Source organism: Aethalodelphis obliquidens, unplaced genomic scaffold, assembly GCF_003676395.1.
Source record: "Aethalodelphis obliquidens isolate GAN/ISIS:26980383/991018 unplaced genomic scaffold, ASM367639v1 scaffold44, whole genome shotgun sequence".
NCBI classification, from domain to species: Eukaryota; Metazoa; Chordata; class Mammalia; order Artiodactyla; family Delphinidae; genus Aethalodelphis; species Aethalodelphis obliquidens.
In genome coordinates, this window is record NW_020837988.1 from 6,697,516 (window position 1) to 6,725,515 (window position 28,000).

General features: G+C 58.2%; 2 protein-coding genes across 4 annotated transcripts in view; one reads left to right on the plus strand and one right to left on the minus strand.

Moving 5' to 3' along the window:
- OTOP3 (otopetrin 3) overlaps positions 1 to 7,488 on the plus strand; it is an 11,661-nt gene extending 4,173 nt beyond the window's left edge. Inside the window, exons 2-7 of the mRNA XM_027080397.1 lie at positions 1,233 to 1,649; positions 1,740 to 1,876; positions 3,018 to 3,076; positions 3,359 to 3,477; positions 5,318 to 6,132; positions 7,318 to 7,488. Coding sequence (XP_026936198.1) covers positions 1,233 to 1,649; positions 1,740 to 1,876; positions 3,018 to 3,076; positions 3,359 to 3,477; positions 5,318 to 6,132; positions 7,318 to 7,488 — 1,718 coding nt within the window. The remainder of the gene's footprint in view (positions 1 to 1,232; positions 1,650 to 1,739; positions 1,877 to 3,017; positions 3,077 to 3,358; positions 3,478 to 5,317; positions 6,133 to 7,317) is intronic.
- Positions 7,489 to 8,720: 1,232 nt separating this feature from the next.
- Positions 8,721 to 28,000, minus strand: HID1 (HID1 domain containing). Of its 3 annotated transcripts, none has more exons than XM_027080592.1 (19): positions 27,841 to 27,999; positions 22,059 to 22,208; positions 21,333 to 21,503; positions 20,603 to 20,716; positions 19,913 to 20,019; positions 19,549 to 19,665; positions 16,938 to 17,151; positions 16,680 to 16,736; positions 15,699 to 15,839; positions 15,460 to 15,550; positions 15,098 to 15,249; positions 14,915 to 14,993; positions 13,248 to 13,412; positions 11,830 to 12,057; positions 11,481 to 11,587; positions 10,915 to 10,995; positions 10,234 to 10,325; positions 9,914 to 10,072; positions 8,721 to 9,644 (listed from the first exon to the last, which is right to left on the minus strand). In XM_027080592.1, the coding sequence occupies exons 1-19, from the start codon at positions 27,904 to 27,906 to the stop codon at positions 9,581 to 9,583; spliced, it is 2,355 nt and encodes a 784-aa protein (XP_026936393.1). In that variant the 5' UTR covers positions 27,907 to 27,999; the 3' UTR covers positions 8,721 to 9,580. The 3 variants fall into 3 exon arrangements, with proteins under 3 accessions (XP_026936393.1, XP_026936394.1, XP_026936395.1); XM_027080593.1 differs by having other exon boundaries at positions 8,748 to 9,644; positions 20,606 to 20,716; XM_027080594.1 differs by lacking the exon at positions 8,721 to 9,644 and having other exon boundaries at positions 9,959 to 10,107; positions 27,841 to 28,000.

Consider the following 28,000-nt stretch of genomic DNA (forward strand, 5'->3'; position numbering starts at 1 on the left):
GGCTGAGTTGGGTCTTCATTGCTGCACGTGGGCTTTCTCTAGTTGTGGCGAGCGGGGGCTACTCTTTGTTGCGGTGCGCGGGCTTCTCATTGCGGTGGCTTCTCTTGTTGAGGAGCACGGGCTCTAGGCACGCGGGCTTCAGTAGTTGTGGCATGTGGGCTCAGTAGTTGTGGCTCGCAGGCTCTAGAGCGTAGGCTCAGCAGTTGTGGTGCACAGGCTTAGTTGCTCTGTGGCATGTGGGATCTTCCTGGGCCAGGGCTCGAACCCATGTCCCCTGCATTGGCAGGCGGATTCTTAACCACTGCACCACCAGGGAAGTCCCAGTAATGTTTTTTTTTTTTTAAGAAAAAAAAAACTAGAACATTAAACTTCTCCCAATTCTAGTGCCCTCCACCTTTCCCCAGAAGAAACTCCTGTTGTGAACTTGATGGGTGTCTTCTAGATCTTTTAAAAGTAATTTTAGGGACTTCCCTGGCAGTCCAGTGCTTAAGACTTTGCCCCCCAATGCAGGGGGTGTGGGTTCGATCCCTGGTCAGGGAGCTAAGAGCCCACATGCCCCGCAGTCAAAAATCAAAAAACATAAAACAGAAGCAATATTGTAACAAGTTCAATAAAAAGACTTCTTTAAAAAGTAATTTTATATACACTCATATGTACGCAAAATAGAGTATTATCTCAGATCACACCATTCTTTCCCACCAAGCCCACGCTCAGCCTCAGGATCCTTCTCAACCCAACACTCTAGGCAACCATTGCCCAACTAATCAGAGTCGGAACAAGAGAGGACACCTACTTGCTCTCCCTGACTTGAGGAGTGAATTTCCTTCCAGAAGACAGAGGGCACAAACTGCGTTTTGGTGGTGAAACGTCACAGCCCTGGAAACTGCCCAGTGGCCAAGCACTGTGCAGATACCCCTGGCTGCCTTGACAGACATCATTATTCCACCTTAAGATCAAGCACTGATGCAGGAGGGTAGGGGTGGGGGGAAGGCGGTCCTCAAGCCAGTCGAAATAAACCCTATGTTTATGTGGAGCACAAAGGGCTTCCATATCCCCGGGTCTGTTTGAATCTTCTCGGGTCCCGTAAGGCAGATGGGGCAGCTGCTTTTATTTCCAACGTCCTGACCAGAGAGGTTGCTTAGCTTGCCTAGGTCCCACAGCGCTTAGAGGCAGAAGCGGAATTGAGCCCAGGACGGCTTGGCAGCCAACCGGAACCCTGTCTCCCTCCCCAGCCCCTACTGAGGCTCCACCCATGGCCTCTCCAGAAGCACAGGAGACTGGAGAGACCCCGGCCAAGGAGAACCACGCGGCCACGGGGGCCGAGCAGACAAGGGCCCCCGCCTCGCCCCTCAGCAGGTCCTGGCTGGTGCGGCACTTCTCACTGCTGCTGCGCCGGGACCGGCAGGCCCAGAAGGCCGGGCAGCTCTTCTCGGGGCTCCTGGCCCTCAACATGGTGTTCCTGGGCGGAGCCTTCATCTGCAGCATGATCTTCAACAACGTGGCCATCACGCTGGGGGATGTGTGGATCCTGCTGGCGACGCTGAAGGCCCTGGCCCTTCTTTGGCTTCTCTACTACACCGCCAGGACCACCCGCCGGCCGCAAGCCGTGCTCCACCGGGACCCGCACGCAGGACCCGCTTGGGTGCGCGGTGAGTGTCGGGGCGCCTGGGTGGATGCAGAGGGGTGGGGAGGGAGGGCTCTTTCCAGGGGAGGTGCCAACGGCCCCCTGGCCCGGCCAGGCTCCCTGGTGCTCTTTGGTAGCTGCGCCATCTGCCTCAACGTCTTCCGCGTGGGCTACGGCATGAGCCACATCCGCTGTAAGTCACAGCTGGAGCTCATCTTCCCGGCCGTCGAGATCATCTTCATCGGCATCCAGGTGACCCGCCTCTCGCACCCCCTCGCCGCGTGCGTACGCGCCCCGGCCTATGCCTAGAAACAGGCACGTCAGCAAATACCCACACGGCCCAGAGTCTGTACACACGCACCACAGCGCCCCTCCACGTGCCTCTGTGTGCCCACACCCATGCTACCTACATGTGTCAGCATCACACACACACTGCGCCACTGAAACGCAGGCACCTATAGGTACATTTGCCTGTACGTACCTGTGTGTACCTAAATCTACACCCCCGGATATACTGTGCTACTCTTTTTTTTTTTTTTTAATACAATTTATTTATATTTTTGGTCGAGCGGCATGTGGGATCTTAGTTCCCCGACCAAGGGGCCCCCTGTATTGGAAGCATGGAGTCTTAATCACTGGACCACCAGGGAAGCCCTACAGAGCTACTTTTTTTTTTTTTAAAGAAGGTTTTTTAATTTATTTATTAATTAATTAATTTATTTATTTTGGGCTGCATTGGGTCTTCGTTGCTGCGCGCAGGCTTTCTCTAGTTGCGGTGAGCGGGGGCTGCTCTTTGTTGCGGTGTGCGGGCTTCTCATTGCGGTGGCTTCTCTTGTTGCGGAGCACAAGCTCTAGGGGCGCGGGCTTCAGGAGTTGTGGCACACGGGCTCAGTAGTTGCGGCTCGCAGGCTCTAGAGCACAGGCTCAGTAGTTGTGGTGCACGAGCTTAGTTGCTCTGCAGCATGTGGGATCTTCCTGGATCAGGGCTCAAACCCGTGTCCCCTGCATTGGCAGGTGGATTCTTAATGCCACCAGGGAAGTCCCCAGAGCTACTCTTCATGAATCTCCAAGTCCCTCCTGAGTTCCTGATCTGTAGGCATTGTGCTCTGTGTTTTGTTTGCATCATCCTTTTTATTGCCCCAATAAGTAGGCATTCCCCTGATGGACATTTTAGTCCTATTTTAGAGCCAAGGAGACTAAGGCTCGGAGATGTTTTTCCACTGGCCCAAGACCACACAGCAAGGAAACCCTGGAGCCACAAATCCAACCCAGGCTTCCTCACTGTCCCTTCCATTGTAAATACACACGTGCAACTGGAACACATGCCCCATAGTCCCACCACCAACCTTCGCCCCACCCCTAGCCCCTGGGCTTAAGGCCCTTTCTCTTTCAGACCTGGGTGCTCTGGAAGCACTCTAAGGACTGCGTTCAGATCCAGACCAACTTCACTAGGTAAGATGCGGGCATCTTCTCTCCTTCCAACAACTCCTGGGATACCCCTGTCCCCCACTCATGCTGGCCCCCCAACAGCTTCCCTGGACAGGGTGGCCCTGGGGCTATCGGTTAGTCTGGGAATGGGTCCCAGGTGGCCCCGAGGGCTGCCCCTCCTGAAGTTCTAATGGCAGATGGCATCTGGCTTTGGGAGAGAGTGGTCACCCCAAAGGCAGTGATGGTGAACGTGGGGCACCCGGGAAGCCGGCTAGGCTGTGTGGCAGAGTATAGCACCTCCTCCAGGTGTGGCTTGATGCTGACGCTGGCCACGAATCTGCTGCTGTGGCTTCTGGCCGTCACCAACGACTCCATGCACCATGAGATCGAGACCGAGCTCAGCGCCCTCATGGAAAAGTTCTCAGGTACAGAGGAGACCATGACTGCCCCCCAATCGCTGAATGTACACACACACACACACACACACACATGCGTGCACGCTACACTCCCTCCAACAGGTGAGGCTCAATGACTCTGCAGAGTTGGGAGAAAGCTCTAGAGACCAGATCACGACTAAACGGAAACTGACATTTGCCAATGGTACCCATCCTGCCCCCATTCTGGGCCTGCCCCATCAGGTGCTGGCACTCTGCAAGCCCGCTCCAGGCATCCGTCTAGCTATCAGTAAGCTAACCACTAATCCTGGCTGAGCTATTCACTGATAAGCCCAGGTATGCACTCTACCCCTGGTATTTGCATTTTACTTGCAAGAAACTAAAAAGCCTTCAAGACTGAAAGGAATGTCTTCCTAACACAGTTGTAGGTACCTGGACATATAAGGAAGAACAGAAGGTTTCTGGGCAGAAAGAACTCCCTGGACTGTTCCATGTACCCAGTGCCCTACCTGTCAGTCTGCCCTTAGAGGCCATGTCCCCTAAACCTACATGGGAACATTTCCGTCTGTGGGATTCAGCCACACCTGTATGTGTACACCTCCCCCCGCCCCGGGTGGCATCACCATCCTGACCTGTGTACAGCCAAGCCTTCCCAGCAGACTCATGCATTCACACCTCCATTGCGTAAATCTCAGCATGCCTGTATACCGTGGGCATTCTTTATGCTCCAGATCCATTTTTCAGAAGACCTGTGCAAAGAGAATTTTCAGCAAGTGACATCATGGATTGTTTATTATTAAACAAGTCAAGCATACAGATGAGTAGAAGAACAGGACATACCCATCACATTAATATTTATTAATATCTAATATTAATATCTAATAATATTACATTATTAGATGTAATAATTATTAACATTTTGCCATATTCATTCCAGTATTTTTGCTGAATTACTTACGTTGCAGAAATACTGGCATTTCATCTCAGAATATTTCAGTATGCACGTCTTTAAGATCATATCGTTCCCTACATTAGCACACATGCCATTGTAATTTCTAACAAAATACCTTAACTTCATCCCCATCCTCTGTATCAATCTATGTTCGACTTTCTCCCATCAGCCCATGAAATGTCTTTTAAAGATGGTTTGTTCAAACGTGCAGTACATTTGGTGGCTCAGTTCAGTCTCTTTTCCCCTAATGACACTGAGATTTGAGATCTGTCAGGTTGCTTCCTCGTGGTGGCATTTGACTTGTTCCCAAATCCCCTGCTTTTCCTAGAAACAGGAAGTATGGACCAAAGTGTTGATTAGATTTGGGTTGAGCATTTTGGACACCAACATTCCACAGGGGATACTGTGCGCCTCATCACAAGGCAAGACGTCTGCCCCACAGTGGACGCTGCCGATGGTCGTGGTGTGTCAGCCAGATCCTCCCAGTATAAGGTTACAGGCTTCCCCCTGTGCTCAGCAAGTAATCTGTAGAGGTGACATTTGGCGCCAAAGACATCATGTGTCAGATGCTTTACCTAAGCTTGGCACTTGAGGTCTAGAATCCCTTTGTCAAGGAATGACCATCCTGGGGACTTCCCTGGTGGTCCAGTGGTTAAGACGCCACGCTTCCCCTGCAGGGGGCACGGATTCGATCCCCGGTCAGGGAACTAAGGTCCCACAAAAGAAAAAAAAAAAAGAAGGACCATCCTGTGATTTCTGACTTCTCTCTGTTGGCCTCAGTTTCCACATCTGTAAAATGGGTGGCTGGGTCCCTTCCACCTCTGCCATAACCCAGGAGGTGAACAGGTTGATTTGTGCATCTGGTTTCCTCAGAGCAAGGCCCACCTGAACGTCCCCTCCTGCCCTGCCCCCTCCCAGGCAACAACACCAACACCTGTCTGTGCCTCAACGTCACCGCGTGTGAGGTCTTCCAGAAGGGCTACCTGATGCTCTACCCCTTCAGCACCGAGTACTCCCTCATCTGCTGTGGCATGCTCTTCGTCATGTGGAAGAACGTGGGCCGCCGCCTGACACCCCACACGGGCTCCCACCCCGGCACCCCGCCCTTCCACCTGCACGGGGCCATCTTAGGGCCGGTGCTGGGCCTGCTGGTCCTGGTGGCAGGCACGTGCGTCTTCGTGCTCTTCCAGATCCAAGCAAGTGGCCCTGCCATCGCGCGCCAGTACTTCACCATCTACTACGGCTTCCATGCAGCCGCGCTGCCCACTATGAGCCTGGCGTGCCTGGCGGGCATGGCCATCCATGGGCTGGAGGAGCGAGAGCTAGACACGCTCAAGAACCCCACCCGCAGCCTGGACGTGGTGCTGCTGATGGGCGCGGCGCTGGGCCAGATGGGCATCTCCTACTTCTCTATCGTGGCCATCGTGGCCACTCGCCCCCACGAGCTACTCAACCACCTCATCCTGGCCTATTCGCTGCTTCTCATCCTGCAGCACATAGCCCAGAACCTCTTCATCATCGAGGGCCTGCACCGGCGCCCACTCTGGGAGGCAGCTCCCGAGAGCCTGGCGGGGAAGTGGGAGGCCGAGCCTCCCCGCAGGGGCTCCCTGCTGGAGCTGGGCCAGGACCTGCGGCAGGCCTCGCTGGCCTACATCCACTCCTACAGCCACCTCAACTGGAAGCGGCGGGCCCTCAAGGAGATCTCACTCTTCCTCATCCTCTGCAACATCACAGTGAGTGGCGGGGCTGGGAGGCATGGGAGTGGAGCTGGCAAGGAGGCCCCAGAAATCCTCACTCAGGAAGGGATGGATCAAGGGATTGTGCATTGACTGTCCCGAGGGCGACTGGCTTGTCCCTTTGATTGTCAAGGACACAGGCCCCTTTCCAACTGGCTTGATGCTGCCTGAGAGTAGGGAGTGTCCCCCAGCTCCCTGCAAGGTGCCTGGCATGAATGAATGTGCCAAGCATGTAGCTAAGTGCTATTTACAAACATACATAGAGGATTTCTACCCTCGGGGAGCTTAGCTGAGGAGACACAGGGGGCCCAGTTAGAGAATTACCAAATCATTAATGGTCCGCTGACTTGAGTCAAAGGAAGAGATCAGAAGGTGCCTGCTTTTCTAAAGCATCTCTAGGGGGAGGTATTGACCATGACTGCTCGGTGCCCGGCGGCCACTAAGTTCCAAGTCCACCTTCCCGTGCATCTCTCTGAATCATCACACTCACTCCATGCAACAGGCACTATTACTGTCCCTATTTAACAGATGAGCAAACTGAGCCTTATGTTTGACCTGCCGTGTTCCCACAAGCCTGCAAGTGGCAGTCCCGGGACAACTCCAGGTGGTTTTAGCCCATGATGGTAATAGCTGTGCTGGAAACACCTCAGAGGGTGAAACCTCTGGTCCAGACAGAGCATAAGTAATAAATTGGCCCCAAAGTGTGGTCGGAGCTCAGAGAAGGAAGTGTGGGCCCAGGTGGCCAAGGAAGACTTTGTGAAAGTTTGATCTGGGCCTTGAGAAACGGGCAGAATTTGGACAGGAGGCAGGGTCGGGGTGGAGCGGGCAGAGAGTCATGACAGCGGAAGAATGAACCCAGAGCAGAAAAAGGTGATGGAAATGAGGGCCCAGGGGAGCCCAGGTGGAGCAGGTTGTACCGTGGTGGTGGCAGCCTGGGGTCTCAGGATCCAGCTGGAGTTTAGGCTGGCCCCAGGCAGGCCAAGGAGGGGGCTGAGGCCTTCTGTGGGATGGGGTGAGGGGGATATAGGGGGAGAGGGGCTGGTTCTGAAAGCCTAAGGGTGAGGGGATGCTAGGGTGGGGGGTATGCTGCAGGAGCTGCAGGTTCTGGGGCCTCCCATGAGCTGAGGGCCTTGGGGGATGGGAGAGCCCCTCCCCCACTCAACAACGCCCTCTCCTCCCCAGCTGTGGATGATGCCTGCTTTCGGCATACACCCCGAGTTCGAGAACGGGCTGGAAAAGGATTTCTATGGCTACCGGACATGGTTCACCATCGTCAACTTCGGCCTGCCTCTGGGCGTCTTCTACCGTATGCACTCCGTCGGGGTGCTGGTGGAGGTCTACTTGGGGGCCTGAGAGCGCCCAAGAAACCCACCCCCTGCACACCCCCGAAGTGCCAAGGCTGGGGAGAACGTAACCCAGATGCCCCATTCCAGGGGGACCTAGACCAGCCTGGATTCCCCAAAGCCTCCTCTTCCCCAGATCCTCACTGGGGTGGGCGGTCACGGCAGCCCAAGGCCAAGGGCAGGACCTGGACACTGAACTGTTAAGGCCCACACCCAGGACTGAGCACACACCTGCCCCCTGCTCGCCACCACAATCAGCGCAGCCCCGGGAAGCCCACACAGCTACTCTCGGGGACGGTCAGCCCTAAATGATTCCGGGGAGTTTGGGGAGGGGCACCCCTACCCGGCCAGGCCTTGGGGGTCTGCCTCCTGCATGGTCCAAGCTCAGCCCAGGACATCTGGAAGCTTGCAGCTGGGCAGGCAGCCCTGCCCTTCTCTCCCCACACACCCTGTCTCCTAATGAGCTGGTTAATTAGCTGCTAGGCAGGGGTCAACAGCTCTCTCCCGCTGACATAAACCCTGTTTGTTTGATCGATTCGGGCTTCGTGGCATTTGCTCCCGGGGACAGAGAGGACACTCTGTGTACATGGTGGGAAGGGACAGTCCTCCTGGGCGGGGCTGTAGGGCTGGGACAGTCCTATTTCTGGGCCACGAGGGGTCTCAACACTTTGTCTGGTCCTCCCCCTGTCTGATGCACGGAAGGAGGTGGGAAGAGAGGAGCCGGGGCTCTCGCATCCCCCCACCCCTCGCCAGCACACCTTCTCCCGAGGACGGAGCCCCCGGTGACTTTCTGTAGCCGCTCACCCCAGGCCTGCCGATCCTCTGAGCCATCGGGTGGGGAGGGCAGGCACTGACAGCCCATCCATCTCCCTGAGCCCAGCGCAAACAGTGAACCGTGCCCAGGGTGAGGCCCAGGGTGAGGCGCAGGGTGAGGCGCAGGGACGGCGGCCCCGGACCCTGCAGGCCAGGCTTGTACCCCTTGCAGCTGGGTGCTGGACCCCCAGCGCTGTCTCACTGGCTGCCTGGGGGCCGTGCAGGAGGCTGGGAGGCAGGCCCCTTGCCTCTCCTGTGTGGGCTCTTTCTGTCGGGGGGGCCACAGCCTGGGGCGTCCAACCCTCCACTTCCCCACCCAAGAAAGTGACAAACGCTGGTTCCCAGGTGCGCACCGAGGGCCCTCTGGGGCCTGATTCTGGGAGGCAGAGTCCCCAGCTTCCCTGAAAACAAGAGCCATGGCCTGACCCCCTCCCCTCCAAGCACAAAGACGCAGGGCATGGAGAGGGGGTTTTATTGTGTAAAGAGGCCGATTGTACAGAGCAAAGATTGTATGGACACAGGTGGGGTGAGGGAGACCAAGAAGCCGGAATCAGGAGGATGGGGCGTTGGTATCCTGGTCCCCCTCCCTGCAAGTCATCAGGTGGTGGGCAGGGGCAGGGAGGACTGATCAGCTGTCCTCTGCCCCCATTCCCTCGCCCCCATTACTGTACAAGAGCCAGCCAGGCTATATTCACTGACCCAGAAGAATATAGCAGGAGACCCTCAACACCCCACTCCAAATCCCTAAAATGCGCGAGGTCCCCTCGTCTGGCTTTCGATGCCTGTCAGCCCCCAGCCTCCTCCACAAGCAGCCTGGTCACCCTCCTTCTTCCCGGGGTCCTGGCAGCGAGCCGGGCCTGGACCAGGTGGTTTCAGGTGAGGAGGATTGGAAAGGCTCCCCTTCCCCTGCCCAGGTGCCTCAAGGGGCCGCCCAAGACTCCCTCTTGGGCAGCCCACTAGGGCAGAGGGCTGGGCAGCTCAGGAGCCAGGCGGGCACTGAGGGTCAGCACAGAAACGGGTCCCGAAGGGGAGCCAGAGTGAGGCGGGCCCCTGGTGGAGGGCTGCAGCCCTGGAGACAGAAAGTTCCTCTCAATCCAGCCTGGAGGCAGGGGGGCCCCCCACCATCCCAGCCACAAGGGGCCTCCTGGCTCTGCCACTCAGGACTCAGCCACTCAAGCCCCCAGCCCTGACCGTAGTAATTTAAAGCTCAGAATGGTGGGTCGGGGGGAACATCGGGGGACCAGGGTCCCCGCCTTCCCCTGGTCCCTGCCCCTTGCAGGCTTCCATCTTCACACCCGCTGAATCTCAAACAGCTTCACATCTGTGTCGTACCAGACAGGTGGGTCCACGTTCCTGCAGAGGGAGTGGGCCGTCACCCAGGTGCCGGGAGGCCTTGCAGGAAAGACTGGGGAGGAACGAGGCTGTCGTCCTCCCACCCTGATGTTCTCTGCCCCCTGCCCCTGGGGAAGTGGGTGCCCACCCTCCACCAGACAAGACCACCCTGGCTGACTGTTTTGACATGAACCCCACTACCCTAGTGGGGCACAGCCCCACTGAGCTGACCCTCGGGTGGATGCCAGACCCAGCCAGGCCGGTAACGGCCCCACCCCCAAGGGGCCCACCTCAGATAGATGACGCCCCACATGTAGGTGCGGAACCACATGGCCGTGCCCGAGTTGGCCTGGTACTTGCGGATGAGGATGGGGTGGGGCACGGGCAGCAGCCCCACCAGGGTGCCATGTTGCAGGAACCGCAGGATCTCTGACTCGTCCGTCAGGCCCCTGCCAGGGAGAGGAGGGTCTCCAATGTGCCCACTCTGAAGGTCAAGGGGAGCAGAGGGCTCATCCTGGACCCCCGAGGCCCGTGCTCCCGGCCACACCCCCAGCGCAGCCTGGGCTGGCCCCTCAGAGCCCAGCCCGCCCAGCCCCGTCCCCAGCCTCACTTGTCAATGCAGATCTTCTCCACCTGGGGAACCAGCACCTGCAGCAGTCTCATGATGGTTTGCAGCGGCAGCTTCGACTTCCAGGAGAGGACCTGGGGGAGGGACTGGGGTTCTTGGGCTGGCAAGACAGCCCCCAGGGGCTGTGGCATAGGCTTGACCCCTGACCTGAAACCATGGACTCCCCAAGGCAGAAGGCATCCCCGCTCATCACAGCAAGGGCCTGGCACAGGGCAGTGCCCGTGCACAGTGACTGCTCTTCATGGGAGGAGCCGGGGCTCTCCCTGAGCAGGTCCTGTGTGCCAGAAAGTATCCCCTTTGATCCTCACAACGGCACGATGAAGTAGGGACCTTTATTATCCCCGTGCAAATGCAATTAGTGGTGATCTCAGGAATCACGTAAGGGAGTGGGCAAGTGATTTGGGGAAGGAAGTTGGAAAGGGTGATTTACTAAGAAAGGGCTGTGGACAACTGAAGCTTAACCCTGCTGGGGAACAAACTCTGGGACAGTGTAGACAGAGGAAGCCAGAGAAGCCAAGGTCATGAGACAGGACTGACCCCTAACCTGACCCGGGCCAGCGCTTGGATTTGGACCCATTCCCATCCAAGCCTCTCCTGAGCTGTTCCCAGGGCCAGGAGCCCCGGACCCACCCCCGCACCTTGTACCATCTGTCCCACCCTCACCCACTCCGACGTCGGGCTCCACTGCCCACCGGCTGATGCGCTGGACAGTCGCCGCTGCTCCCGCCACGCCTGGCTGGGCTCCTGGTCCCGGGGAAGGAATAAGAGAGAGGGATGTGGGGAGAGGGTGCAGGGGGGTGGGGAGGGCAATGAGGTCTCCCCATTGGCCCATGTTGCAGGGAGGGGGCTCACTCCCAAAGCAGGGGATAGCCCAGCCCAGCACCTTTGCCCTGGGCCCCAGGCCCTGCCTGACCCTGCCCAGCCCAGTGACAGGTTTAGGGCCAGGAGCTGACTGAGCAGACCGGGTAAAGGCCAGCCCAGCCTAGATAAGGCTGACGGGTGAGGAGTCTCAAGGCCAAGGGATTGAGCCCGTGACCAATAAACAAGGGAGGGGTCTGTGAAAGGCCCCCCATCCCCAGAGAGTCATCAGTGCCAAGCCTGACGCCCTGGGCACTGGGTACCTGCCCCTCTGCTGCACAGTGCTCCGGCCCGGCCTACACCTTGGAGGCCAGGGAGAAAGGGGAAGCCCAGCCTCGCCACCCAGCCCCGCCAGGAGTCCCCGCACCGACCTCCGAGGCTGGGCTGCACTCTGCCGAGTTCTGCTGGGGTGCAGGCTCCAGGGATCGCAAGGTACCATCCTCTGACACCTGGGACTTCTCCGTCAGCTTCTCGATGCCTGGGCGGTGGGGTGGGGAGCCGTGAGGACTCCTGCCACAGTGCTCCTCCTAGAAAGCCTCTGCCTGGGGCCAGCCCCGAAAGTCTCCAACTTCCCCCCACTTCACAGATGCTGTGCCAGACCCCCCAGCGCTCAGCCCCAAGGCCCAGTCCCCCCACCAAGCTGCCCCGCCCGGGCCCCCGTACCTCCACCCCCACCCTTGTCGCCACTGCACAGCACCCTGCCCCTCGCCAGCACCGGACCTGGGGTGGCCACCAGGCTGGCCTTGAGGGTGCCCGGCTCGGCGGGGGCAGCGGGGTGGGAGCCCTCCATAGACACGCCCTCCTGTGAGCTGGTGCGGGACAAGGCCTCGGGAGCCCGGCGGCGCCGCTGCAGCGCCTTGTGGATGGTGGGCGGGTCAGTGGGCAGGTTGGCCAGCTGGTGGAAGACGCTGCGCTTTCGGATGATGGCGTAGACCAGGTTGGAGTTGCCTGTGGGGAGGAAGCGTGTCTCAGGGAGGCCCCCTCGCCACCCCCTTCACCTGGGCGTCTTCCTGGGAGGGGGAGTTTGGAGGACAGGAGGGTGTCTACCGCAGGGGGAGGCGACAGCACAGGGCACAGATGAGAGGAGCCAGGCAGGGCTGGCGCCGGGCGGCATCTGTGGTCTGAGGCTACACCGGGATGCTACCTTTCGGGAAAAGAGCTTCTGGGCTGAGCTCCGCCCCTGCCCCTCCCTGGTACCTTCCGGACCCTCTCACCACCCAGCACTAAGGGGTAACAGCTGGCAGAGTGGGGCGGGCCCAGCATGTCAGTGTCCCACCAAGCCAGCTGTTCAATATTTTGACTGTCCCCCAAGTCAGGTCACCGGGAAGAAGGACGATATGGCGTGCGCCTGTGCTCTGTCGCCCACACTGAACGCCCTTGGCTCCCGGGGAGATAAAAGACGCTTTTATGGGCCTTCAATGCCCCGTCCACCGCTCTGGTCCCTGCCTCTCACCACCCTGCTCTGCTTCCACTTCAACACATCTCACCCCAGGGCCTTTGCACACATTGTGCTCCCCCCATGTTCTTCTACCCCTCCCCACCCCCATTCACCCCTCATAGATCAGTGCAAATATTACTTATTTGGGAAATAATAACTGCTGACATTTCGTTCACCAGGCAAGTGCTAAGTGCTTTTCTGGGATTATTTTACTTAATCTTCTCGATATCCTCTGAGATGGAGACTGGGGATTATCATTATGACCATCTTACAGATGAAGAAACTGAGGCTCAGAGAGGTTATGTGCACACAGTCACAGAGCTAAGTGGCAAGGCCCTAACTGACACCAGGCAGCCCAGCATCTGTGACACCCAGCAGGACCATGCCACTCTACACTTCCCTCTCAACAGACTTAAGATGGCCTGTTTGTCTGGGTGACCATCTGTTTGAAGTCCCGCTCCGTGCTCCCTCCCCAGCTATGAGCCTCACGGGGCAGAGGGCACTCTGCTTTGTTCCCCAGTGAATCCCCTGCACCAGGCACAGGGTTTGGTATGCAGTAGGTGCTCAATAAATGCACGCTGGACAAACAAACACAGGGGTGGAGGGCTGTGCCCTCCTCAGATCGGGAGGTGTCCTCGCCCACTGCCCACTCTGGTTCCTGCCCCCGAGGCCAGGCCAGGGGCTTGGACCGGTGCCTCACCGTCAAACTGGTACTGGATGATGTTGTTGAAGACCTCCAGGAGGAAGAAGACCAGGTGGTGGTTCTGGGCGGCAGAGAAGAGGAACCAGGTGGTGGAGAAGGCCTCCAGCAGGTGCAGCAGCTTGTTGGCGGCCACCATGGACAGGCTCTTGAGGTAGGGGGACACTGCAGGGGAGGGGTCAGCTCACTCCTGGGGCCCCCGCCAACCACCCCAGCACATCCTGGGCCTGGGTGGGACACGATGCTACTGCTCCCACACCCTCCCTGCCCCCTGCCTGTGAAGTCCCCCGAAAAGTCAGGAAGACCAAGCGCCAGCGGCTAAAGCCACACTGGCCATGCCTCCTGCAGAGCCCCAGGGCTCCACCCCAGCCCCTCCCCTGTGGACAGCCGCCGCCGTTTACAAAGCCACTCACACACTCCATCTCCCCGACTCCTCCCCGCATCTGAGAGGGAGGTGGACAGAGAGGAGACCGTCCCCATTTTACAGATGAGGAAACTGAGGCTCAGAGAGGTTCATAAACTTGTCCAAAGTTCTCCAGTTATAAAATGATTGGGCAGGGATACAAACATAGGATCTTTAACTCTTTCTAGAACATCAAGCTGGGAATTCCTTGGCGATTCAGTGGTTAGGACTCCGAGCTTCCACTGCAGGGGGCCCAGATTCGATCCCTGGTCAGGGAACTAAGATCCCACAAGCTGCACAGTGCCGCCAAAAACTAAAAATATTATTTAAAAGAATTTGAATAGAATGTCAAGCTGATATTCCATATATAATGAGATAGAGATTTTCTGCACAGCCTGTGAAGGGGGAGTCGGAGATGCAAGGCTGCACACGGCTTGAAGTCACAGACTGATCTGTGTGTTTCCTTGCCCTGTGCCTTTCTCCCTCAGGATGGGGCAGGGCTGGTGGCTATCTTGTTCACAAATGCATTCTCAGTGAAGATTTGTGGGGTGGAGCCAGTGATGGAAGGTGAGATTCTGGCCCCCGAACTCACAGTCCAACGATGCAGCTAGAGGTCGCCAAGGCCCTACAACATCCCACCCACCCTGGAGTCCAAATCGGACCACGGAGAAGTCAGCCCCTGCTATTCAGGACCCTCCTCTCCAAAAAGCAGCCACGCGGAAGTCATGCCGCCCCAGCCCTGGGCCCCGACCTTGCTGGGTCCCGTGCCCCTGTCAGCCTGAGCCCCCCCCACCCCAGCTCGGAGGCAGCCACCTACAGCCCTTGCTTGTGGGCGGGGCCCTCATCCAAACCTGCGCAGTCCAATACCTCAGCCGCAAGCCACATGTGGCCATTAAGTGCTAGAAACGTAGTCCTAATGGATGTGTGCTGCACGCATGGAACACACACACAAGATTTGGAAGCCTGCATTCAAAAACGAATGCAGAACATCTCAATAATTTTGTATTCTGGTTACATATTGAGATGATGGTATTTTGGATACAACAGATTAAATTCAATATATAATAAAATTATTGTCACCTCTCTTTTTCTTCCTTCTTCCTTTTTAATGTGGCTACTAGAAAACTGACCAGTACATACTTGGCTGCCCTAATATTTCTATTGTACCCAGCCGGTTTGAACCAGGGAGCCAGCGGCAGGTCAGCCTGTGGCCTGGCGCCCCCTGGTGGTGAGCATGGGGAAGGCGGGCTCTGGGGCCCCCTACCGTTGACGACGATGGTGAGCAGACAATCGAAGAGGGGCTGCAGCCGCTGGTGCCCGCTGGTGATGATCTTGTGGAAAACCTGTGCGGGGAGGCAGAGGAGCAGCCATGGGGTCCCTGGCGCCTCCAGACTCAGCCGAGGGGACGTTACACCACACCCCCAGGTCCTGACGGGAGCTCCCTCACCACAATGAGCAGGTCGGCGTGGGTGCCGGTGAAGACCGGGATGTCCATAGGCACGCGCACTGAGTAGGGCTTGTTCAGCCGCACCCCGAAGTTCCGTTCGCCGCTCAGAAGCAGCAGGATGAAGACGCCGATGTGCATCAGGCCCACCCGAGCTGCGGCACGTGGCATGGGAGGGGTCACCACGCTGGGTGGGGAGGGGAGGAAAGGAGCCCAGGGCAGGGACCCTTCTTGGGGGTAAAGGGAGAAGCCCTTCCCGGGAGGTCGGGGCACCAGGCCTGAGCTGCTGGGAGGCAGGACAGACTGGCCGAAACTGCCCCTCCGCGAGGAACCCCCCAGGGATCCTCAGCCCACTCCAGCCTTACACTGGTCTGCTCGGGCATCGTTGAGGAAGTAGAGGATGGGCACCAGGATATCCAGCACATCACTGCTCTTCAGCACAAAGAAGAGGAATTTCTGGGGGGAGGCGGAGACAGATGGGCAGAGTCAGGGGGAGGGGCAGCTCTGCCCCACCCTCTCCCTCTGCCGGGAGCCTCCCCAGACGCTGTCCCCATCCCTGAGGCAGACCACTGCCCGCCAGCCTGGGCCCCCGAGGCCGGCCCACCTTGTTGAAGTCGCAGAGCTTCCAGAAGAGGACCAGCAACTCCTGGTGGAACTGGATCTTCTTGGTGGAGTTGGGCAGGTAGGTCTGGAGCAGGGGGTTGGAGAGCAGCCGGGCTATGCCCTTGAGGATGAACTGGAAGTCCTGGGTGGGGGAAGGGCAGGGGCCTGTCCAGTCCGGCTCCCCACAATCCAGGCTTCCTGGCCAGGCCTCCCACAAATGCCTCCGAGCCCCCCAGGGCCTGATCCCACCTCTAGAGCCTGAGGGGCCCAGATGCCAGTGTCATCAACAGCTGTCCTGGGGGCAGCCCCTCAGAAGCTGGGTCCAGGGCAGGTCTAGAGAGCACCCCGCCCCTCCACCAGACCACAGGCTCCCCATCTGCTCTTAGTGACCTCCTCACGTGCACACTGGACTCCTGCCCGCCTGGACTCCTTGCTGACAGGTGACATCCTTCCACCCCTCCCCATCGCCCTGTGACACACGTGAGGAGCATTCTATCCTCAGAGAGCTGTCATTCACTGAGCACCTGCTGCCTGCTGGACTGTGCTCTCAACCAATCCTCACTACAAGGCAAGGGCAGAGTTACTGTTCCCATGTCATAGTGGCAGAGGTTAGAGCTCTGGGAGCACAGGAACCTCCCCCAACGTCACAAGACACAGGAACTTAGGTGTGACTGGCCTTTCCATCCACTGTCATTCCCCCACCAAACCTGACGTCAGAGCCACCTCCTCCTGGAAGTCTTCCCGGCTGCCCTCACCCAGTTGAGGCCATCAGCCCTTTTCTGAGTCTCGAGACCCTCGCGGTCCTGCCATCACTACTTCACCTGTGGTGGCCTGAGTGCACGGAGACCGTGGTTCCTTCATATAGGGGTCAGGACTCTCCCTACCCCCAACTCATCTGCATCCCCTCACACCTTGCAAGGCCACAACCTTTGTGGAGGGTGGAATCAAGAACCCACAAGAGCAAGAGCATCGTTGGACTCACCTCCTCGCGATGGATGCGGGACAGGTAGTTCACAAACAGGTTCTCGGGCCCTGGAGGCTGTGGAGGGCGGAGCCTGGGGTGAGCAGGTGCCTTCACCCCCTGCCCCTACGCCAGGCCTAGGCAGTGCAGCAGTACCCCCTCTGACCCCAGATACCCCCACGAGGTGCCCACTGGATATCCCTTGCCCAGCTCCGCTAGAGGGGGTGCCACCCGCCCACAGCCTGGCAGGGCGGGCTGCCCTCCCTCTCCCGTCCTTACGTCAGCATCGTCCATGGCCGTGCCTGTGGTGGTACCGTCCACGGTGGGCGTGGCGCCGTCATGGTCCAAGCTGACAATGAGCACTTGGGCAGCTTCCTCCACCAGGGGTTCCCGGTGGTCAGAGAAGAGCAGGTGGTTGTAGGGGATCCCGTAGCCCACAGGGTCATAGGCACACACGGTGTTGAGGAGGGAGGTGAAGAGGGGCAGGGCGTGTCTGCGGCAGGAGAGGGGCGGGGCTTCAGAGACCCCACCCACCAGCCCAGCCCTCCCTCCGCCCCCAGCCGTGGCCAGGTGGGAGGGTCAGCCAGGCCAGCCCCCTCATTCCACAAGGGTTTCAGTGCCAGGCCGCCATCTTCGGGCCAGGGAGCAGAACCAGGAGTTCATCCCTTCCCACGAAGGAGAGACCCCTCCTCATCCTTGCCTGCATCTGGGACCCAGGCCAGGCTGGGCCAAGGCCAGAAGGAATTTATTACCAAGAGTGGGATGGCCAGTCCTGAGGGGCTCTTTGTAGGATAGCGTGCCCACACCCCTTAGATTTTCACCCCCAGGGGTTGAAGCCTATTGTTTTTTTTAATTAATTTTAAAATTTATTTATTATTTATTTATTTATGGCTGCATTGGGTCTTCGTTGCTGCGCGTGGGCTTTCTCTAGTTGCAGTGAGCGGGGGCTACTCTTCGTTGCAGTGTGCAGGCTTCTCATTGTCGTGGCTTCTCTTGCAGAGCACAGGCTCTAGGTGTGCGAGCTTCAGTAGTTGTGGCTCGCGGGCTCTAGAGCACAGGCTCAGGAGTTGTGGCTCGCGGGCCTAGTTGCTCTGCGGCGTGTGGGATCTTCCCGGGCCAGGGCTCGAACCTGTGTCCCTTGCATTGGCAGGCAGATTCTTAACCACTGCGCCACCAGGGAAGCCCTTTAATTATTTTTTTAAATACTTTTTAGAGCAGTTTTAGGTTCACAGCAAAATTGAGAGGAAGGCACAGAGATTTCCCCCGTGAAACCTCTGCCCCAACACGTGCACAGTCTTCCCCACTATCAACATCCCCCACCAGGGTGGTACACTTGTTACAGCTGTAGGCCCTACATCGACATATCATTTTCACCCAAAGTCCACAGCTTACATCAGGATTCACTCTTTTTTTTTTTTTTTCGGCCACACCACAGCTTGTGGGATCTTAGTTCCCCGATCAGGGATCGAACCTGGGCCCTCAGCAGTGAAAGCACTGAGTCCTAACCACTGGACCGCCAGGGAAGTCCCCAGGGTTCACTCTTGACGCTGTATGATCTACAGGGTTGGGCATGTCCTTTATACAAAGGACATGCCCCTGACGTTTTTGAGGGGCAGGTACCCTTCCTTGGGGCTTCAGAGAAGGGCTGGAGGGCCCACAGGGAAGGCGGGCTTCCCCTTGGGAGGCAAAGCATGTGCCCCATGCCCCAGCCCCCAGGCCACAGAATGACTCTGTTCAGAGATTTGTAAGATATCAGAGGTCAAGCTCCTCATCTTACAGATGAGGAAACTGAGACCCAAGGGGGTTAATCAAGTGGCAAAGTGGCCATTTGCCCCATAATGCTGGTGAGAAAGAAAACTCTGGCCAGCTTTTGACCGTGCCTGGTGGAGGGAGTCACCTGGGTTCTCGCTCCTTCTGGGAGCTGGGGGCTAAGGTGGGAGAAAGGGGCAGCCAGCCAGCAAAACCTGAAGGATGAGGCCTGCCATGTGGGAATCAGAGTCTAGAAGAGGGTGAACCATGACACTGAGGAGCACTAACGCCTGTGCAGCCAGCGCACAGCTGGAGCTGCACAGCTGGAGCACGTGTACCTGCTCTAAATACTCAATCCAGCCATGGGACACCTCCATGTGCTCCTATGCCCCCCACTGCCCATAAATGCCCCCATGTGGGCGGGGCTTCCCCACCCTTCAGGGTATTTATCACGCCCCCTCTCCACCCACTGAATAAACTGCACAGCCCAGGGAATTCCCTGGCGGCCCAGTGGTTAGGACCCGGTGTTTTCACTGCTGAGGGCCCGGATTCAATCCCTGGTTGGGGAACTAAGATCCCGCAAGCCCCACGGTGCGGCCAATAAAAATAAAATAAATTACACTGCCCAATACAAGCTACATGTAGCTATGGAGAGCTTAAAATGTGGCTGGTCTGAAGTGAGATGTGCTGTGAATGTAAACTAAACACTTGATTTTGAAAACTCACTATGAAAAGGGAATGCAAAACATTTCAATAGTTTTGTATAGTGATTACATGTTAAATGCTAATATTTCAGATATATTGGGTTAAATGAAATACATTATTAAAATTAATGTCACCTATTTCTTTTTTATTTTTAAAGGTCTCTACTAGAAATGTTTAAGTTGCATGTGTGGTTCACATTATATTTCTACTGGATAGCAGGGCTCTAGATGGAGGACCCAGGCATGGGTCATCCAGGGCCCCCCAATGGGACGTGGGACAGAGCTGGCGTAAGGCGTGACTGTTCTTATAGGTCATCACCACGAGGGGGCAGCACATCCCCTCAAATAAGACTCACAGGGCTGGCAAACGGCCTCAGCGCCGGGCTGCCTGGAACCAAGAGGAGGAGAAATGGAAAGAAAGGCCAGGGGCTCCTCACCTGTTCTCTGTGGAACAAAAAAACTGCACCCATGGATTGACGCTGCTGCTGTCTGGAGCTGGGGGCAGGTACATGGCCTCAGAAAAGCACGTCAGCAGCAGTTTCAGCAGCTCCATCCTTGGGCAGGGAGGACAGAGGAGAGGGTTCAGTACCTGAGGACCACAGTTCTCCTGTAGGAGGGCGCGCCCACCCTGCCCCGCCCCAGCTCAGGTCCCTGAAAAGAAATGACTCCATTTTATCCCTGTGAGGATGAAGTTGGGTCACGAGCGGGCAGGGTCTCCTTGGAAGACCCCACGCGTGGTTCCCTCTCTGAACTGTGCAGGGGGCCAGGCCTGGGGTCCAGCTACTTCCTCAGCAAGCTCACCGGTTCATGTCGTGGTTGTAGTTGGGCTGGGGGGAGTGAGCAAAGCCCACACCAGCCTCCCAGATGTATTCACAGCTGTCCAGAGAGTGGATGTCCTCCGCCGAGTCCTGGGGACAGGGTCAGAGAGAAATCAGGCCAACCCAAGCCCCCCGCTATCCTTGGGGGCAAAGACCCTCATATTCTCCTAAAGACAGACCCTCAAAATGCCCCAGGTGCTAATGCACACGGGAAGAAATGAATGTTCTCAACCTCTTGAAAGCTCCTTTTCCTTCAGTCTGGTACTTGCTCAATCCAGTTTGAGACAGGGAGAGAGAGACAGGGAGGGAGCAGAACGGAATCAGGTGCCCCTGGTGGTGCGTGGGAGTGGGGGACGGAGAACGGTCAAGGTCCAGTCCACGGGTCCACGGGCAGTGAGAGGGCCAGGGCTCCTGTGTGTAAGCCCCACTCCTCCACCCACGGCCCAGGCCAAGACAATGGGTGCCTGTGCCCGATCTCCTGGATGCAGCGGGCAGGGCCGGGCACCAGCTGGCTCCCCTCCAGCCGTGCCAGCCACCGCCCCCTCCCCGGGACCATGCGTGCCAGGCAGCCCCACCTTCCTGGAGCAGCCCCTGCCCAAGGGAATTTCAAGCGGCCCCAACCTGGGACCAGAGCCCTCCTCGGCCCGGGGGGCGGGGATTGGGGGGCTCTCACCACGGTGCTCCTCCGGTGGCTCTGGACGGTGAAATCTGGGCAGAAGAGCAGATCAGCGACGGCCAGGAGCAGGGACTCGGCCAGGGGCCGCGCGTTCTCGTCATCGTCCTCTCCCTGCTTGGGACACAGCGCCTATAGGCCCCCTCAGTCGTAGCTGGCTAAGGAGAGGTGGCCCCAGGACTTGGAGAGGGGATGGGAGGAGGACGGGGTCTGGGCCCAGGCAGACACTCGCGGGCAGAGGGATGGAGGAAGAGGTGGGAGAAGGAACAGGAAGTAGACCCCTAATCACCCCAAACCTCCCAAGGCAGAAGCGGGACAGAGTGGGGAGCGGGGCTGGGACCAGTGAGGAGACCTTCCCACTGACTGGGAGGGGACAGGTGAGTCCCCTAAACTCTAGAGCCTCAGCCCTGCTGGGAATCACTGCCCACCTCCCCACCCCCCTGCCAGTTGCTTGGACAGAAAGTCAGGGAGGGGGTGGGGCAGCGGGGGGAGGGCCCAGCTGCCCTGCCCCCATCTCTGCCCAGCTGTAGAGGCAGAGACCCCCATGGGAGAGAAAGCGGGGGCTCAAGGAGGAAGAGCTGGCCCCCCTCCTCAGCAGCACCCGCACTGCCCCTACATCTGCCCTTCCCAAACCCCAGAAGAGGTCTGGAGGAATGTGGCCGGCCCTGAAGGGTTCCTTCCCTGTCACCACAACTCCACCTCCCGCCCAGCCCCGGCCAGGTCCACAGACCGCTCCTCGCCCGGCCCCGGGCACTGTGGACCAGAAGAAGCCCCTCCAGTCAGGGTCCTCAAAGATGTAGGGCAGCACGCGGGTGAGCAGCCGGCTGCAGTTCAGGACAATCTGCTTCTCCTTCTCCGAATGGCAGCCGCTCTCAGCTCCCTGCACCAGCTTCTCAACAGCCTGCGAGGATGGGCAGAGAGGCACGCTGGCAGGGTAGGGAGTGGGGCCCTGGCACTTGGGGTCAGGCTGGGCACCCCAGGCTTCAGAGGGGGAGAGACAGTGGGGCCACCCTACCGGACCGCCTCTCCAGACAGGGTCAGCCAGCCCAGGAGGATGGGACATGGGCCAGGGAGCAGCTTAGAGAATCCTGGGAGCGAGACCCAGCCCACCACTCACTGGCTGAGATCTTGCTAAGTGACCAGCCATCTGGCCCTCAGTTTCCTCATCTGTAAAATGGCGACATTGACAGGACCAACCACACAGGTGAGCTACATGAGCTGACCTATGGACAGTGTCACCCACAGGCAGCCCTCACAGGTGGCACTGGCACCATCACTTCCCCCAGAGCCCAGCCAGGGGGAGAAGTGAGTGAAGACTTGGGACCACTCCAACCTGGGTGGAGGATTTCCTGGGTGCCTTCCCTCTCGGACCACAGGGCTGGGCCAGCTCCAGCCTCCCTGGGAGGGTGGGAAATGCTCAGGTGGGAGTGGCAGTGAGGGCCAGAGCACCCTTCACCTTGTAGCACAGAGTGGCCAGGTTGGAGGGCGACTCCTCTCGCACTGCCCGGATCTCCGCTGCCGGCACCAGTGCAAAGACATCCTGAACCGAGGTGGCCGTGTCTGCCCAGAACTGGTCCCAAAAGGCATCATCAGTGGCTTCCACGGGCTGTGGGGAGATACGGTATCCAGAGCTGCACGGTCTCTTGCCAGCAGGTCCACAGTTTGCCCACCCTGTAGCCAAGGGAGCCCCCGAAAGGGAAGCCCCCTACTCCATCCCTGCTGGTGCCAGGAGCCTTCCCAAATGGGAGACATCCTTCAGCCACCATGAGCCCCGGGTGGCACAGGCAGGCTGGGGACACTTGACACAGATGGTCAGGGGCCAGCTGGACACTGAATCCAGTAGCCAAAGCCCAGCCCAGTCCCTGAGGGACTGTGTGACCCTGAGTAACTCACCATCCCCCTCTGGCAGGCCCTCCCCACCTGGGGGCCTCCCCAGGCCACACCCCTAAATCAAGCGCCCAGGAAGGAGAGCCAGGCTGTGCCCCTCCCCCTAGGAAGAAGACAAGGGGACATATGCTCATTTCCATTCACCCAGGCTGCCCCCTTGGCCCCAGCCTCCACCCTCTGCTGCTATACCCAACAGATGCCAAATCTAAAGGCGTCATCCCGCGGCTCTCTGACAACACCTGTCCTCTCGGTACCCACCACCTGTGCTGCAGTTCAGGCCCCTCTTGCCAGGGCCCCACCTCCAAATTCACCCCCTCAATCCCACCTCCACGCTGTCCCCAACACGCATTCAAAACACAGCACCAGGGCTTCCCTGGTGGCGCAGTGGTTGAGAGTCCGCCTGCCGATGCAGGGGACGCGGGTTCGTGCCCCGGTCCGGGAAGATCCCACATGCCACGGAGCGGCTGGGCCCGTAAGCCATGGCCGCTGAGCCTGTGCGTCCAGAGCCTGTGCTCTGCAACGGGAGAGGCCACAACAGTGAGAGGCCCGCGTACCGCAAAAAAGAAAAAAAAAAAACACAGCACCAAAGGCATTGTTCCCTCAACAAAGATCTTAGGGCTCCCCACTGCCTGCAGAGTCCAGACCTCGGCCAGAGAGTCAGCCAAGATCACACCTAAACACACATACAAGCCACACACGTGCACGTACACATACATGGACACATGTACATACACAAGTGTGCACAGGTATGTGTGTGCACACACACCTGTATTTACTATCCCAACAACACAACCCTGCTATATTTTCTCTTTGCCTTTGCTCAGACTGTCCCCTCTTCCCAGCACGCCCGCCCCTTCTAACACATCCCAAAGTCCCACCGGTCCTATCAAGGCAACATGCCTTCAACACACGTATGCCTTTTAAGTTATATAGTCGGTCATATAGACAACCAGTTTGAATCATGGACTCCACTTCTAGAAATCTTTCCTGAGGAAATGGTCTGAGAAGTGCAGGTATGAGGATGTTTACTGAAGGGTTGATAACAGTGAAAAGTTGGAATCAACCTAAATAACCAACAACTGGGGAAATGCTTGAAAAGTTAAGGCACCCGCATACATTGGAATATTACACAGCCATCGGAATCACGTCTTCAAAGAATATGAATGAATGGAAAATGCTCACAGTACAATGTTATATGAAAAAGGCAAGATATAAAACTAACTATAGGCGCAGGACTCTTAACCACTGGTGGCGCAGTGGTTAAGAATCCGCCTGCCAATGCAGGGGACACGGGTTCGAGCCCTGGTCCGGGAAGATCCCACATGCCGCGGAGCAACGAAGCCTGTGCGCCACAACTACTGAGCCCATGTGCCACAACTACTGAAGCTCGCATGCCTAGAGCCCGTGCCCCACAACAAGAGAAGCCACTGCAATGAGAAGCCCGTGCACCACAACGAAGAGTAGCCCCCACTAGCCACAACTAGAGAAAGCCTGCGCGCAGCAACGAAGACCCAACGCAGCCGTAAATAAATAAATAAATTTATTTTAAAAACCTAACTATAGGATGATCACAATTTTGTGTTAAATTATACAGGAATAAAAGCCTAGAAGAAAATGACAGAATGTCAACGGCAATTATCTCACAGGGTGGTTATTCTTTTCTTTATATTTTTCTGTAAGTGCATGTATTACTATTTTTTCCTTTGAATGTTCATCTGTTTGAGGGGCGTCCAAGACACTCTTACCCTTCTGAATAGCACTTCCTGCAAGAGATCTTCCTGGGTTGCTCCAATCAACCTAGACTTTTGCCTTCTCTGAAAGGGCTGATAATGGGGCCCTGCTACCCCACCACAAACCCGCATGCAATATGCATCAGTCTTACCATCAGAAAAAAATATGAATCTCGTTAAAAAATAATTCTGTTCTCCGAAGCCGCTTCTTCCAAGAAGTCTCCCAGAGCTTGGACCAGCGGGCTCCCTCCCACCTTGGAACCCCCCTCAGTCACTCATAGTCCCCAACAGGGCTGGGCGCGCTTGCCGGAGGCCCCGCTAGTCCATCAGCCCTTCGTCCCTGACCGTGCACTTGAGGCCTATGGCAGACACTCAGCCAAAGCCTGGAATTAGTCCTAGAGAGAGATCCCCGCCACGGGGCAGAGCTGAGCACCAGTGGGGCTGCCCGAACTCAGGCCTGGCCACAAGCCTCCCCAGGGTCCAGGTTTACCCTAGCCCACCCCCCAAACAATGCCCCCCTCTGAGGTACAGGGCAGCATGTGGCCATGGCCTTCAGGGCAGGCCCGGCACCAGGACGCGCTCAGTTCCAGAACTGGTAGAGCGAGTTAGCCGGGCAGAGAGGAACAAAGACCAAAGGAGGGTCCCTGGGGCTGGGGTTTGCTGGCCCACGTGCCCTCAGTCCAGACAGCTCTCTGACACTCCCTGGGATCCAGGGGAAACACATCCCCGTGTGGGTGGCCGGGGTGGGAGTGGGGAAGGAACATCCCAGAAAACGTGCAGAGCCCCCCACCATCTGGGAACACCTCTGGGATGCCACCTTCCCCACCTCCCACATAGCCACTAGCCCCTTAAAGGGGTAGACACTCATCAAGTGGAGTTGACCTCTGACCTAGTTCATCAGGTAAGTGTCACCTGGGGATTGAATTCAAAATGAGGAGAGAGCCTTGGGAGGGAACTTGGGAGGCCCCAGGGCAGCCCAGACCTGAAGCAGATGAAAGTCCCAGCTCTGGGAGCTGGCCTTGAACTTCAGGAGTGAAGACTTTCACCTCCCCCATCCCCAACTTGGGCCTCCCCACCTGGTCCCAGCTGCGGCTCAGACACTTCAGTTTGGTGACCATTACCTGACCATACCAGGCTAACCTGATGCTACAGGTACTGCCAGGGTCACTGGAACTTTTGTTGGAGGGGGGACATGGCTTAGCCCCTGCCTCAGTTACCCCAGCTGGGCTCCACCCAACGCAAGGAAGCTTCTAAAATCCAAGCCAGTTTCTTTGCTGGAGGTGGGCAGGCCCATGCTGCCAGGGGCACTGAGCTACCCTGGTGGGAAACCAGATATTCTTAGCATAGCTTTACCAGGACCTGCTCAGACCAAAGCCCCTGCCAGCCTGGGGGACCAGCTGCATCTTTTGAACCTCTCTGGTGGTGGGGAGAAGGGAAGGACCAGCAATGCTCTAGCCTGCTAAGGGTGACCTGTACCGGAGGACTGTGTCACAACGGCATACACACACACGTACATGTGCACACATGTAAACGTGGACCCACCCGGTATCATCTGACCTATGGCAAACGACCTCCAAATGGGCAGGATCTAGGAGAGGGTCCCAGGTCCAGGAATGTGACCCGCCAGGGCCCCACCCACACCAGGAAAGCCTCCGGAAACACAGCCAAAGCTGCTGGCCCTCAGGACCAGGGTCAGGCCTAGCCCGAGGCAGGAAGAAAACAGGATGCAGCACAGGAAGGCAGGGAAGGCCCAGCGGTGGCAGCTCCGGCCAAGGCCAGGGGAAAAGGTGCTGGGTCTGTTTGTCTGCTGCCCAGAGCAAAAATCTGTGTTCACAGCACAGTCTCTGAAGGCCTGGGACAGGAAGACACCTTGTGGACACAGCTGGCCTGAATCTCCTCGGGGACACCGAGTGGCAAGGTCTGGAAACGCCATCTCGGATCTGGTCCCGTCTCTTGAGCTGCCCAAGCCGGGTCACTACATAGGGCAGGTGGCCTCATTCCTGAGGCCCCCTCCCACCTGCAGGGCCCAGGGCCCTCCAGAGGGAGACCCAGGCTGGTCTCTGGCTCCAGTCCTGTCCCAAGCCAACTCACTGTCCCCAGCTGGGAAACGAGACAGCACCATCTCAGTCAGCCCTGTCCCAGGGCCACAGCCAGGGAAAGATGGAGATGCACTGTATTTTGGGGAGGGGACCGGAGCATGTAGGAATCTTGTCCACGCAGATCCTTTGGGACGTGGCCCTGCTGGCCTGGCAAAGGACCCTGGCTGCTGAGGCTACAGCCCATACCTCGTTCCTCCAACAAGGTGTTCCCCCCCCCAGGTAGGTAAACATGGAGGCCTCCCTCCCTTCCTCTCCCTATGCCCACCTGCCACCCTCAGATCCAAGCGCCAGAAATAACCAGGAGCCATGGGGGAAGTGGCGAGAAGCAAGGCCTGGTTTCCATCAAACGCCTCTCAGCTGGGGCTGGACTCTCCAGCCGGGCTGTTTGCCGGGCTCCTGACCTTTCTCTTGTGGGATTGAGAGAGTGTGGGACCAGAGGCCTGGTCTCTGCAGCTGTGACCAGCTTGCTGTGGGGAAATGGCTCCCCTGAACCCACTCTAATTGCCTAGAGCCAGAGACAGCCCTGGGGGCGGGCGTAGGAGGAAAGTCCCAGATGGCGGCGGGTCCTGACTCCCTTGAAAGCGGGGGATCTGAGGAGTGAGAGCTGGGCATCTCTGTGGCCAGAGCAGCCTGGCTCCAAGAGTGAGGAGAGAGGGGTGGGCGGGGAAGAAGCCTTGCTGGGGCCAGGTCCTTGCGCTGGGGGCAAGGAGGTGGCCTCTGTGCCACTTGTGGACTCAGGGGAGTGTGCAAGCATGGCCTAGGGTGAAAGATACCCTCAGGTATCAAGGGCAGCCTAGACTGTTCTTAGCCCTGACCCAGAAAACAGAGGGTACCTGCAAACACAGCCAACCCCACCGCTGGGCCTCAAAGGGGGAGCCCCCTGGAGCAGTGGTCCCCAGCTGGGAACCTGGATTCCATAGAGCTGGGAGCATGTCCCCTTGCCAGGCTGCAGCGCTGCCCGCCACTCTGCGTGTTCCCAGCAAGACCTGGGCCTTTCCTGGCCGTGGGCATCGACCTGGGCCCAGCGAGGCCGCTGCCGCTGCCGCGAACCAGCTGTTTCGCGGATCCGGGAGGGCGCCGGCCGGCTTTGTTTGCATTGAGTCAGCCGGGTCTGTGCCTCCGGCACCCGCGGGCACCGAGGGGCAGGGAGGAGAGCAGGGAGGTGTTTTGGGGCGGGGGAGGAGGCTGGAGATGCGAGGCTGGAGGGGCTTGGGGGGGGGGGGGGGGACAGAGGGGCGGACAGCGGCGACGCCGGCTTGGAGAGTAGACACACGTCAGCCTAAGGTGGCAGCAGCAGCTGCGGGAAAAGGGATGTTCCCGGGAGAGAAGGCCGGGGGTGGGGGCTAGGGGATGGAGCCCTGGGATACAGGCCAAGGGGTCTCGCTCCGGCCCTGGCCTCAGCGTCACCCTCCTGGCCATCTGGTCCCCCTATCTCCCGGCAAGCCAAGTTCTTGCAGCCCCCCAGCCCTGCCCAGCCCCCAGCCCGGCAGGTGGGTGGGGAGGCCGGGGGCCCCGGGCGCACCTGCGTCTTGGTGGTGAGCTGGATCACCGCCTTTCGGAAGTTCAGCTTGGAGTCCGCCGACCCCATATCGCTGGAGCCCGCTCCGGCCCGGCCCTGGCCCTGACTCCGCCCGGGCCCCGGCTCGGTATCCAGCTCCAGCTCCGCGGGCCCAGCTGCTCTC

Coding starts and splice junctions, on each gene's coding strand:
- HID1 (XM_027080592.1), bottom strand. CDS start 27,906: ATGGGGTCGGCGGACTCCAAGCTGAACTTCCGAAAGGCGGTGATCCAG. Junction 21,504..22,058: donor TGGCCACTCTGTGCTACAAG/GTGAAGGGTGCT, acceptor CCATCCTCGCAG/GCTGTTGAGAAGCTGGTGCA. Junction 13,413..14,914: donor GCTCACCATCGTCGTCAACG/GTAGGGGGCCCC, acceptor CCTCCCCTGCAG/TGTCCCCCTACCTCAAGAGC.